Here is a 14,457-nt window from a genome sequence, read left to right on the forward strand (position 1 = left end):
TAAATAAAAAGTTTATAAATATGATGTTGAGGTCATTTCGTGAAGGCCTACTTTCATCTCATCCAACAAGTCATCTTCAGTTAAGAAAAACAACAAATCTCATTCCTAAAGTCAATTTCATATTTATCTTAATAACCTGCTGCCCACCCTGAACCCCTGATTCAGGTCCAGCAATCTATCAAAACCAGATCTGACAAGGTTTATCAGGCGAAATGGTGTCGCTGCTTTATCTGATCCCACGTAGGGACCGCCTACACCAAACTAAATCTCTCTGTGTTTCAGATTTTTGAGTGGGTACATTTGCCAGGTTTTTCTCCGAGGTGAAGTGTTATTCTTGTGATATCTGATATTTTCTCGGAGCGCAGTAAAATATTAGCTTCACAGTTACGGGAGCAATTACTGTGAAGCTCCACGTCTGACAGTGAAATTGAAGCCGTGGTTGTATTTTCTAGATTTCTTAATTGCCCGTAAATGGAAGGCAGACAAGCGTTGGCTTTTGTTTATCTGTACTTCACTAGGTGTGACTTCGGTGTGGGCAAGTGCAATGTGGTTTACCTTTCTTACTCAGCTAGAGTGATTCACAGTATTCGCATTCTCGTAACTTGTTGTTTATTGCGAAGCCACAAATGTACGGCAGCCGCAGCTTACCTCAGCAGGGTGATGTGGAATTTACAACAGGGAAACACTAGTTGAGTCGGAAAAAACTGCCATTGTTAGTATATAGAGCTAAAGTTGCATTTAGGGCTGAGTGATGTCTCTCTCCCACACATACACACTTAGATGTCTTTGTGCCGTAGCCTGTGTTTCTCCTCCAGGGCAAGGTGAATGGAGGTTTCAGTGTCCTTTTTTCCACACAATATTAAAGCACACACTATTAAAGCAAAGTGTGCCAGAGTTTCGCTAGTGGCGGTTCCCACAGTTTATATTTGATATACTTTGAGGAAGCAGGTTTTTTTCATTCCTAAATCAGATTTTTTTGCCCCAGGCCTGCAGATCAAAAACGTTTGGCAAGATCTTACAATTAAAATGTGATTGTATAAAAATCACATTTTTATTATCCTCAATTCATCTTACCGTATTTTTTCACCCGTATGTGACTTGAGACCGTCTGAACAACATGAAAAGAAGCAACACGATGATTATAACATCATGAATAGATTGTTGAACTGACTTTTTATATAATATGAAATAACTAAATCAGTGCACACATAATCACCATTTTGACTTGGCCAAGAATGCTTTTTTATAGCTATAACTGAAGCACTGATCTGAGACATGAATTTATAATCAAGTTTTTTTTTTTTTAATGCAGAAAACAGCTGCTAGATCAGCAGTTGACCCATTGCCCTCACCATGTTCACTGACTCTTAATAACCCCACTGGCCTCTCTGACACATGAGCAGGTGTGCTGGTGAAGTCATGCCTGAACTCTTTGCTCTCTTTCCTGCTCATCATTGTCACTCACTTTAACTATTGTCTCGGGTCAGCCGGCCCCATGTTATGACATCCAGGACAAGTCGACACAAACAGCATTGAAGAGGACCTTACAGAGGTGACAGATGACACGTTTAGAGGCCGGCTGCGGAGGATCCGGACTTCCTCTCCTGTCACCAACAGGAACAGCTTCTCAGAAGAGGATACCGCATATCTAAGGAAGTCCTAGATAAGGGGATACAGGTGTAGTGATACTGTCAAAAGACCTAATGGCATTGTAGCGGTAAGGAGAGACTTGAGCATTGTTCGGGCCCTGGAATAGATTATTCTAGAATGTATAAAGCAGCCTTCTATTTAAAAAAGGAGGAGGGAGGCCTTTGATTTTTTTTCAGTACAATAGGCTACTCTTATGACTTCAACCGTAAGCCCTCGGAGTGCAAGTAGATATCTGTACTTCACACTTCCACACAGAGGCCTGCGTGTCTTTGATCATGTCCTCTGATTGGATCTGATTCAAAGAGAAGGCCAAAAGTCTTGTGTAACAGTGGGATACGTCGCAGTGCAGTGGAGGACAGAGGATAGGTATTTGGATGGAGATAACAGAAAGGCTCTCATTGAATGGAGAGTCTGGAGCCCATCTCCTCTGAGGGGTCTGGTGAGAGCAGCTTAAATTTGGTCCGGGGAATGGTCAGCTGCGGCATGTTGAAGCAGAAAGCCATTTGTCTTTGTGGCATATGAATCTGTAGAAAGAAACGCATATAATTTTAGAACTATCCCAATTCCCCAAAAACATGGGGTTAGTCTGTTATACAGGGTTCCCACGGGTCCTTGAAATCCTTAAAAGTTTGTGAATCTGGGGGAAAATGCAAGGCCCTGGGAAGTTTTTGAGAATATAGATACAGATCATTGAAAGTGCTTAAATCTATTCCATGCAAGTTTTCTGGAAAAAATATCCATATTATTCCCTGTGTAGTGTATGATAATATCATAAAAGTTCTAGACTTTTTAAGCACACGTGCTAAACTGTTCGCTTTAAATGCTTATATCTTTTGTATGCGAATGTTGATTCATACCAAAATGCTTTTTTGCGTAGTTGTGTTTGACAAATGAAAACGTCTCGGGTTACATATGTAACTGTTGTTCCCTGGGAAGGGAACGAGGTGCTGCTTCTCCCTTGCCATACTTCCTGCGTCCCTGTAACACTGTCTTTGGCAATATTTCAGATAGAGATATACTTCCTGGCTCTCGCGTCACCCTGTCTTTGTCGTTAAGCCTCACCATTGGTTAAATTTGATATATACATTCAGATGCACTTACCCCTGGAGGCATCCACAAAGTGTCACCGCAGTGACACAGCGCGAGTTCCCTTAAAAGGAAACTGTAACGATGTATCTTTAAAGGTAACACAATGTAAACTTGCTCTCACTTGAAATGTATCCCCACATGTAGTCCTTGAATTTGAGGGTATTTGACCTGGAAAATCCTTGAAAGGTCCTTGAATGTGAAGTTAACTAAGGTGTGGGAACCATGGTTATACCTCGTGTGTGTTGGTTCAAGTTGTTTCAACTTAAAAAAGTAAGTTACCTGGTTGCATTCAAATTTTTTGTTAATTCAACTTATATTTTACACAACTTTTTTGAGTCAAGTTGAACTAATTCAAAATGTTAAGGCAACCAGGTAACTTAATTTTTAAGTTGAACCAACGAGTGTTTTTTTGTACAGTGTCTTGTATATTGCGCTACAGTCTTGCATTATTCAGTATTTTAAAGTTTTGTAGTAAAGTCCTGGAGCAAAGCTTAGACTGCAACAGACTGTATACCATATTTCTTTAAGGTTATTAAGTACCTATATATTTTTATAATTAGCTACAGATGATTTGAAGTCATTTCCCTGGTTTCTGTAAACCGAGGAATGAAGAAACAGGAACGTGATATTGGAATATTACACCTGACCTCCGACGCTCTGCTCTTAAAGTACTAGGCGTAATAAGGCTTTCAAGGAAAATATTAAACCTGATTTATCAAACTGAATTATATAATTAGGGCTGCAATTTAGCGAGAGACGTTAGATTTGCGTAAAACCAGTATTGCGTCCACCTCAGATAGGAGTTGATGGTTCGATATGTCCGCAATTGCATCCAGATGTCCGCCTTGGGCATTGTGATGATACAGCCCGGGCCTTGAATTGTTGACGCAGGATTTCTAAAATTGAAATTGTCAGCAGGGGTTCACCTAATTTCCCCACAGCTGATTAAATAATTGTTTATTTAATGTAAGAGGCCCTGCGGATTGCCTAAGTGAATTACATGTAATTTCATTTCAGTGGCTTTGTGTGTAAATCGCCTCTTTAAACTAGAAAATTCTTCTCTTTTTCCCATCCAGACAGCTTGCCAAATGCTCTCTTTAGCCCTCATATTCACATATTGTATCTAAGATGTGTGTCAGTCTCCGAATATCCCAGCAAGTCTCATTTCAACGTGTCTGCATTTAGACACGTAATTTTCCTGTCCAGCTCACCAAAGCAGACTCTAGGAATGATGTTTCAGACCTGCTGTTATGGCTGAAAATCTACCAGTGCTGTAAGCAATTATTTTTACTGCTTAAACAGACATTTTTCATACACTGCACATTGTTTATTGACCAAAATTGGCAATAGGTGTAAAAACAGGTGCAAACTTCAAGAGCAGCTACAGATTACAGGAAAAAGTCTTAGCCAGGCTATATGGTTTTCTAAATGTGTACAGAATCAGAAAAAAAAAATTGTAGCGACTTCTTTCAAGGACCGTCAACTTAAAAGGTCCTGTGAAGAAACAAAAATTGTTCTTCTATGACGTGTGAACCTCTACACTCTTAAAAATAAAGGTGCTTAAAGGTTCTTTTAATGAAGAACTGTATGGGATTGTGGGAACATGCTTGTTAAATAAATACATGTAATCAGCCCCTGCCGCTAATTATTTCGGATTCCTCTGACCAGGACCAGAATGAGTCTGACTCCCCAGAGCACCTGGTGCGGGGCATTCGTAATCAATCACATGCAAACAGCATGCACAGGCTACACCCGCAGAATGCAGCAGGGTCATTCATCATGGCCTGCAATGCAAACGAGCACAACCATTTTGTTGTTTACTGCAAGCACCTCCAACCCACCCCACTACCTGTGCGGATACCTGTGCCATATCCCAGCTGCTCTCTGTATGAAGAAAACATACATAATCCAACTTACTATACCCCACTCATGGCGATTTAAGCAGTGATAGCAGTGATTTGCGTGAAGCGAAGGTTGTGACGGATACCAGATAGCACGTCATAGCAGATACAGTGATAAACTGAAGCAGGCCAGGAAACAGACAGGGCCCGGGCTCTCTGCGGCCCCTCTGGCTCACGGAAAAAAAACAATGCATCACCTCACAGCACAGCCAGACGTGGCAGGCGAGAAAAATCGACCCACACTTTGGGAAAACAAAGACAATCAAGGCTTTCTCTGGTTCTTCTCCCCTCCTTTTCCTTTAGTGAGCAGCTGTGGTGTATTTTTCCGAGTTTTCCTCCTGCCAACTTGTCTTTTTTATGAGATGTAATGAAGAGAGAAAAAAGCAGAACCTGGCAAAGCAGGGCAAACACGTTCGTTTTCACAGATGGCAGGACGGCCCAGTTGATAATTGAAACGGAAGTCTGGGATGATGCACGGGAAGACTATTTCTGTGCTTTCCTGTGCAATTGACATTTGAACTTGCGAGACACGTGACGCCCCCTTCCCAAACCTGATTTTTTTACCATGCCCTCCTACTGAAAGGGTTAACATCATGATGCCATGCTATAGCGTGCATGTTTTGGTTTGTTTGTGTTTATTTGGATTAGTTCAGAAATTCCTTATACCTTACGTCAGCTCAAACAGCTGTACTAATTCATGTGTCTAGTTTGTGTATGACAGATTGTTTATTGACAGATACCTGCTGAGTTGTAAATGCAAGTTGCTGGTCTAATTGAATTATGGAATTGCACTCCCGCTGTGATGTATTACTACATCTGATGAGCCTTGCAATTTTTTATATTGCTGTTGGAAACATTTGAGCAAAATCACTTTGTTAACGGGTCACTCCACTTTTTTTGAAAATATGCTAATTTTCCAGCTCCCCTAGAGTTAAACATTTGATTCTTACCGTTTCAAAATCCATTCAGCTGATCTCAGTGTCTGGCGATAGCACTTTTAGCATAGTTTAGCACAATCCATTGAATCTGATTAGACCATTAGCATCGCGCTAATAACCAAAGAGTTTCTGTAGTTAAATTGTGTTCTAAGACTGACAGAAAATTAAGAGTTTGAGAGTATAGTTTCTAGACATACAGTTCCAACTACAGAAGAGTCAAGTTTTAAATAGGAAAAATACTGAAACTCTTTGGTTATTTTTTAGCGCGATGCTAATGGTCTAATCAGATTCAATGGATTGTGCTAAGCTATGCTAAAAGTGCTAGCGCCAGACCCTGAGATCAGCTGGATGGATTTCAAAACTGTAAGAATCAAATGTTTAACTCTAGGGGAGCTGGAAAATTAGCATATTTTCAAAAAAGGTGGAATGTTCCTTTAAGCGTTAACACTGAGCATTTTCATATTCATGACAAACGGTGCATTTTCACAACATCATGTACAAAATGAGCCACTCTCACCTGAAACACAGTGTTAGTGTTTGTTTTCATGAACGTGAGGAATATTCCACATTCGTCAAAGTTCTGGGAAAAAAATGAAGACTTTAGAGAAAACATCTGATGCTTAAGTTTCCAGTAAGGGAACGTAGAAGACACGTAGCAGATGTTTTCTTTAGTAGGCGTTTTTTGAATTGCTCGCGTCACTACTGCGGAGGTCAGACTATCTATTCTTACAATCGATTTAAAGCATGTAATGTTGCAGTTAAACTGCTAAGTAATTCCAATGTTTTATTTACACACCAGCGCCTAAATCTAAATCTTTAGTTTGAGGGATTTTTTCACCTTTTGCTTTTTACGGATCAGTAAGTTTCATGCTTTATTGCTTTATTTATTTTCCCTTACACAATGTGAACATTAAAATGTGCTTCTGTTGTCTGTAGACACCAGAGTCAAACAGACCTGTCCAGTTTTTTTCAGTTTTTTTGATTGATTTTGTTTTAAAGCCATAACTTTTGGCCCGCTGTATACAAAGCATATATATATTCCAGTAAGCTAAACATTTTGAGGGCCCAGTACAAATGAATGATATGACCGTTAGGTAAGACAAATTATCAGTTGTGTTCAAACTGTGTGTCAACTCCCAGCATCTGTTTCGCACGGGACGGGCTGCTTTATAATGTGGACTGTGAACACGTGTGAGTGATTTGGCCGTGGAGCCCAGAAGGCCGGGGAGAGAAATTCACATAGCTGATGACGGACACTCTGTTTGGCTTGTAACGCTAGAACAGGATAGGAAAGAATAAATCAATCAATCACATCTAAACTGTCAAGACTAGCATGTGGTCCACTAAAAACCCCGTTGAGATCAGAAAACATATACATTCTCGATTTAGGGTCTCAAGACTTTGATTTTGAGCTAATCCCGCAGCATTCGACATTGTGTTGTAGTGTAGTGTAGTATAGTCACACATTTTAAACCCATGGTAATGTGAGGTGTACTTGCCTCTTTATTTGTGCAATAAGGAGTCCATGCACTACCCTCCCCTCCTGTCCCGAATCAAGAATGATGCTCGTTGGTTACAAAGGGCAGTTGTCAGAGTGACTTTGCATTTGCTGATAGCTCATGGAAAACATTGCTCCATCTCATTAAGTTATTGCCATCATTTTTAATCTTTATGGTCGCACGGGCTACCGTACCCCTTTCTCTTTTCACATCCATTTTCTATGTGTCTATGATTAATGGCCGACGTCGTGCTGTAGAGTGAGCAGGCATCAACGAAGGTGAGATCATAATTAGTTTAGCTGATGCAGGGCCCTCCAATGGCGCATCTGGATGGAAAAATGACCCTATAGGAAGCTGGCTGCGCCCCAAAACTTTTTACTGATACGTTGTGAAACACCCGATGAATCAAGTGCCCTATCCCCTGCCAAAAAAGCTCCGCAGACACCGAGCCAAAATTATGTCTACAGAAAGCTTTCCATTCTAAATGTATTAGAGCACAATTAGGAGCATTGTACTTTTCTGGCAGGGGAAATGTGGACCCTACACGAGCCGTCTGAAGTTGGGCTAAATAAATCGCATGCGTTCTATAAGGCTAAATGAGTTTTACAGGGGCCGTACGCTAGATAGTTCTTGGTTTGCCCTGAACGACTCTTGGGATACGCTTGTAGTTCTGTCTGTTCCCTGTGGATGATTCATGTAGCTATATCTCTCTTCTTTTTTGCTTCGTAGTTCAGTTTATTTTCCCTCCTCTCACAGTAGAGCGCAATATTTCAAGCTACTAGATATTTCGAGTCCAGTAGTATATTTACAAAATTCCTGTCATTAAGAATGGATAGTTGATTAATCAGTATTTTTTATTTAGTTGTAATATTTTAAGCCAGCCAAATGCATCCAAACGGACATTTTGGCCATCAATAATTTTCAATTATTAAAAATATTTTTCATTCATTTCATTCAGAATGGTCTCCATTTGAGGTTTCAGGTGAAGCTGGTATTGTTGCCACTCTCTCACTCTTTGGCAGTATTTTGCAAAACCTATAAATGACCAAAATTTAAGTTTTTTGTTCCAATGAGCTTGGTTCAATTAATCACATTTCACCATTAGAGCTGCCGTATTCAGCTACACCCCACTGTTTTCTTTTTTTGCCCTTTCTCTGTCTCTCTTTCTCCGACTGTCTTTCTGTGTCAGGCTCTCTCGTTTTTACATTTACCTCCGAATACACGCCGAGCGTAAATCTCCATCAATCTTTGTATTATGCCCTCCTTCTCCCTCTTTTCTCTATATCCAACTTGACTAACTTTGGCTTTCTTTCTCTCTTATGATTTCAGAGACGACGGGGCTCGGGGGTCTTCTGCGCCAACTGTCTGACCACCAAGACCTCACTGTGGCGGAAGAATGCCAACGGTGGCTACGTGTGCAACGCGTGTGGCCTGTATCAGAAGCTGCACTCGGTAAGGAGGGAGCTAAGAAAACAACATTTACGTTCTCGCCAGCCCACCCACAAATCGCAGAAACAGAGAGTTGAAATGAATGTAGAGGTGACAGTGTAGCAGCTCTGGTTTGACCGCTTCATTTCCGCGCTGTCAGGCGAGGATGCTGGGGTTCCCCAGGGGAAGAGGCCTTTTGGCCTTCCTTGAGCCCTGCAGCCAGCTAATGGCCCTGTGGAAGTAATTTTGCACCAGCTGGGTACCCCAATTCCCACAGTCCTAACAAACACCTGACCTTAAAGGGATAGTTCAACCAAAAATGAACATTTTGACATTTTCTCATCCTTATCTTGTTCTAAACCTGTATGAATTTCTTTTTTCTGATGAACTCAAAAAAAGATATTTTGATAAATGATGGTAAGCACACAGCTGATTGGAACCATGTACTTCAATAGTAGGAATAAAAAATCTGATGGAATTCAATGGGTACGTCAACTGTGTGCTTACCATCATTTATCACAGTACTTCCAAAATATTTTTTCCTACTATGGAAGTCAATTGTTATCAGCTGTTTACTTACCAATATCAAAATATATTCTATTGTGTTCATCAAGATAAAAAAAAACTCATACAGGTTAAGAACAACATGAGGACAGAATTATAATTTTTTGGTGAACTATCCCTTTAAAACCTGAGCCAGGCACAATGACCATTGGCAAACCCTAACCCTTAAAGAAATAGTTCACCCAAACATAAAATCAGTTCTGTCATCAGTTTCCCAGATTCATGTTAAACTTTATGCTGTAAACTTTTTTTCATTGAAGACAAAATGAGAATTTTAAAGAAGGCTCACTTTTTTTTTCAAAAGTTTGTAGTAATGCTCACTGGGAAAAATAACAGCATGTGGGATTGAAGCAACATGAGGATGACAAAATAATGACTAATTTAAAAAATATATATATATAAATTCTGTAATTTTTCTGTTATATTTATCACCCTCATGTTTCAAAAATCTTAAAAGTAGTTTATACAATATTATATTCCAAGTCACCATTCACTGTTTGAAAGAGTGGGCTGAACTGTCATGTCTCTTATGTTTTCTGCAAAAAATCATAAAAATTTGGAACAACATGACTGACTAAAATGTGACCCTGTCTGTAAAAAAAGCTAAAGTCTTATTAGGTAATTGGGTCAATGACGTGACGTTAATTATTTTGTGTCCGTATGGTTCAATTAAATATAAAAGGGTTAAAATTTCAAAATAAATTTGCAGATTACTTGCATATATTCTCTTTTTTGAAAACCAAGTCTAACATTTCTGGTTTTATTTCATTTTGAACTAATATTTGGGGGATATTGCAAAAATGTCAATGTGGTGTAACCGGTCCGTGTCAGTTGGTGTAACTAGTATTTTTTTTATATATAAAAATATAAATATATTCATAAAAAAGTGGAATAAAATATAATCATAGTGTAATATGATTTTTTTAATACATACATTTTTACATCATTTGTCAAAGATTATTAAGAAAACAGAGCTGTTTTCAGCATATGTCAGGACAAATAAAACACATTAAAATTTACATTTAGAAATAACTATTTAAATTATATTATTTTTTTTATTTTATTTTTTTGATGATGATGATGATTATGCTGACATGTCATCAAAGTGGATAAAATATTTAATATTTCTCATTCTTTGGCACAATTGGTTACACCATTTGACATTTTCGGGTCCATTCAGTCTTAACTTTCATAGAAATGGTGCAAATATAATTTTTTTATTGCAAAAAAATCTACATAAATGCACTATGTGCATTGAAATAAACCTGATGCATGCTTTAAAAAAAGTCTTTACATTTTTTTTTCATCTTGCCAAACCGTTTTTGTCACTGACCCAATTATGAGATTAGTAGCATCAAAGTTTGATTTTAATCACTCATTTCAATCTTTGACATGACATTACTCAGCCAATATTAAAGATATCAAGGTTATATTTTCATACAATGTTCTTTACATTATGTCCAATGATTTCATGTAGAAAACAGTAAATTACTTTACCTGGGTTTTTACAGGCAGGGTCACAAATAATGACTTTTTATGTTTGGGTGCACTATTCCTTTAACATTAGCTTTGCATGGAACTCCTTCATAACTGGGTCATGTTTTTTATTTTTCTGTCGTGATATGAAATGTCAGATTGCACCGGAGGCCCCAGGCTATCAGTATCTGATCTTGGGTGGCATGGGCACTGATACAGAGGCCGACTGAATCAGTGTGGTCGTTTTGGGTTAGGCAGACCACAAGAGGTCCTTTCAGGGTCCATGCCACCTGGTGGTTTGTGCGGGCTTGAGTCATGCTAACTGGACCCTGCACAGGCGCTCGCATTGCCTGTCTGTCTGCACCGCTTCATCAGAGAGCCTGCAATCAATGGACGCTTTACAGCCGGCCCTGTGAAATACTGTATGCTCCATTTACTGCCCCACATTAAACACTGTCTGGAGTAAATAAGTTTCCTTGCGGTGGAAGTTTTTCAGACTTTGACATTTATGTTGGAGTTCCATCATGGGTTTGCGGGACAGAGAAACATTGGAGGGGTGGCTGTGACACTGAGTGAATTCTTGACAGCTTTACAACTAAGATGAAACTGATATTTAGGATCTAGTGGCGATCAATTTGATAAGAGCGGTATGCTATATAATCAGTCGTAGGGCTTGGCGATTTTGTCCTGATGTGTTTGTGCTGATTTTGATAAGTAAGCAAAATTGTGAATATTGCTGGGATTTTATGTTTTAGGTCACGTTATTATTTTTCTGTAAAAACAAGCATCAAAGTTTTATTTCAGCCATTGATTTCAATTGAAGCAGTCTTACTTAGTCAATATTAAAGATATCAAGGTTATATATTCACAAAACGTTCTTTATGTACTGTATAATTGCTTTTTGTAGAAAACAGTAAATCACAAAAAATTACTTTAGCTGGGTTTTTACAAACAGAGTCACGTATTTTTCTAACTACCGTATGTTTTTATTGCGTAGTAGGGTATTTATAAAAATTCTGTTAAATGTATATATAGAGTAAATCATTCTCGGGTAATTTAATCTTTTAGCAAAAGATTTCCGTTTGTTAGGCTTGAAAATGTTTACAGTTAAAGCTTCAGGCTCCCTTTATAATTTATGCATAGACATTATTGTCGACAATGTCTGATGTGGTTAAATTACCAGCAGTACATCAGCTTTAGGGCTCATTCAATCATGTTGATTGTCAAGTATCTAAAAGCCTGTCATTTATCAAATAGTGTTTCATTTAAATACAAAATTGGTTTTATATTCTTTGAATTACGGCTTTAAATATGAATAGTTTTTTATTGAAATAAATTGCTTGTGTTTTTGCTTGTTCTTAGTGGTTAAAGAGAACAGGTTATTATTACTGACAATACTGTTAGAAAAATGGTCCAAGCTGTCACTTTTATAATAGTCCTAATATTTAGCGTACATTGGAGGCACTAAAATGCATTATTTGGTACCAATATGTAGGTACTAATATGAACTCTTTAAGTAAAAAGGTGTACTTTTTGAAATGGTACCACCCCAGTGACAGCAATTAAAAAATAGATGGCAAGACCAGATCAAAGCCAAACAATTGTATTATTTATTTAAAAAATTATCTGGAACAATGATCAATTTTTTTCACTCAGCATCTTTACAAAAACAACAAAAGCATTGATATATTGCATTCATGCTCAACGCTGATCTTAAATACGATGCTCTGAATTCTGGTCAGACCTTCGAGCGCTGGAATGATTGACCAGTTGTTGACGTGCGTGTTTGTATTATTTGGCTGTTTCTTCTCTTCTATTTCCATAAAGTAGCTTCTCCAGTGGACCATCAGGTTGTGTACACGTCACACTTCACTAGAAGCTAATAAACAAGACACTGAAAAACCTCAGCCTTCAGGGTCTCTCCGAACACTGGCTGTGGGATTCGTTTGTTTGTCTGTTGTTTGTGTTTTTGGTTTTAGCTGTTAAACGCTGAATCATTTTTGTCGACTGAATTCCTGAGAGAGAAGACTAGGGAGACAGGGTTTATGTGCAGGATGTTTGTAGTCGCTTCGTTCTTAGGTTTGACAAATATTCAGGATGACCATTTTAGTTGGTAGTCCAGCGAAGTCCTTTGTCTGTCTGGCAGTCGTATTTTTATACTTAGGAATAAAAACTTTTACACGCCGTGCAGAAATCATTTGATAATAGCACCTCATAAAACCACACTGCAGAGAGCTCTAAATGGAGGTCTGGGTCCTTCATGCCAGAACACATTGCAATAATAAATGTCTCTCAGATTTTGTCTTCTAATAATAGGAGTCGACATGTGCGTAGCTGTGCGTCAATGCCCAACATAAAACTCTTGCGGCCGCCTCTGTGCTTAACTTCAGTTTCGTCGTTCTTGAGCTTTTATGTGGGTTGCAGACGGAATATTTGTACTGTTCTTTAAAACTTTTCTGTCAGCTTCTGAACTCTGACCAGCACTCGCAACAAAAACCTGAAAGGTAGAAAGAATTGCCAGTTAACTCTGGAATAGTGAGCAAGGTTTTATTCACGTGCTGCACAACCTTTTCAGAATCATTTCTTTGTTTCATGTTATTCTTTCATTCTCCGGGGTACTTAGACTGTCAAAGCTAGATGAGATGTCATGAATAGAAATGCCCAAGGTTGCTGAGTAAGTAAAGAAATCGTTATGCAATTTGTCAGCAGTACCCAGAGTTAAGTACTGTTGACCAGTACTTCAAGGTACCTCAAGGCTACTCTGGCATTTAATAGAAAGACTGAAAAATTGGTATGTCTTGTTCAGTTCAATATACACTACAGAGTTATCTTATATTCACATTCTCTTCATATAAGTAAATAACATCCAACGTTTAATAGTTATTCCTGCTTTATTGTATCGTATCATTTATAATAGAAAATGTTGGAGAGTTAATTAACTGAAGTTAGACCACAGGGCTGTTGAATGCTTTATTCTGATTGGCTGAGAAATGTTCAACTTGTCAACCAGAGCAATGATTTTGGTAGCCATGGTATAAGCAGAATAATTGACTCCGGCCCTTTGAATTATTCAAAAATATAATGCTTTGCGTCGTGCCGCATTACCACCATGGGTGTGCATTATTTTCTTATAGTTCAACGGCTCGTCGTCAATTATTCCTTACTTATACTACGGGTCTGAATGCTTGAATCTTATTGGCTGATGAACGTTCTGAGGTGTGGAGTTATTTTCTGGGAAACGCACGGTGAACGTAGTTCCAGGCAACTCTCTTGACCGCATTACAGTTCCATATCACTTTGCATAGTTAACTGTAATAAAGGACGAACAAAAACAACATGACAGACGATTTGCAGAGGCAATAACAGCGCTGTTTAGAGACGCACAGAGGTAGCCTCGTTCACACAATCTCTCTCTTGCTCGTTGCTCGCTATCTTTCTCTTTATGTGTCTCTGTCACTCTCTCTCTCTTTCTCTTTCTAATAACTTCATTAATAACTGCATAAGAATGATATTAATGGCTCAAGCCTCCATTGCCAGCTTTAAAATGACGTTTTGGCAAAAGAGCCGTTGTATGAGACGCAGAAGAAATAGTCATACTCACAACAGCGATTTATGTACAAAAACCGGACAAATCCCTTTAAATAAATCATGTAATTGATGTCTTGAGGTGTGGTAATGGTAGTATAAGTGGAATGAAAAATAATGGTTAATGAAAATAACCTCGGGTGTGCATTATTTTTTTTATAATTCAACGGCCAGTCGTCAGTTATTCCTGACTTGTTACACGGCATTCAAAAATGCTTGATTCTGATTGGCGACATTCCAAGATGTGCTATTCCGAGATAACAACCGCTTGAAACTTGGATGCTGCAAATCATTTTGACAGGTATAGTTTAATATTACACAAAAATT

At 38.6% G+C, this 14,457-nt stretch overlaps 1 protein-coding gene across 5 annotated transcripts in view; it reads left to right on the top strand.

Moving 5' to 3' along the window:
• The window catches only part of trps1 (trichorhinophalangeal syndrome I), a 111,692-nt gene that overhangs the window by 87,298 nt on the left and 9,937 nt on the right, over nucleotides 1-14,457 (top strand). For all 5 annotated transcript variants that reach the window (XM_065290752.2, XM_065290769.2, XM_065290757.1 and 2 more), the window contains exon 6: nucleotides 8,407-8,529. In XM_065290752.2, coding sequence (XP_065146824.1) covers nucleotides 8,407-8,529 — 123 coding nt within the window. The remainder of the gene's footprint in view (nucleotides 1-8,406; nucleotides 8,530-14,457) is intronic.

The sequence above is a fragment of the Paramisgurnus dabryanus genome, chromosome 19 (genome assembly GCF_030506205.2).
Source record: "Paramisgurnus dabryanus chromosome 19, PD_genome_1.1, whole genome shotgun sequence".
Lineage (NCBI taxonomy): Eukaryota > Metazoa > Chordata > Actinopteri > Cypriniformes > Cobitidae > Paramisgurnus > Paramisgurnus dabryanus.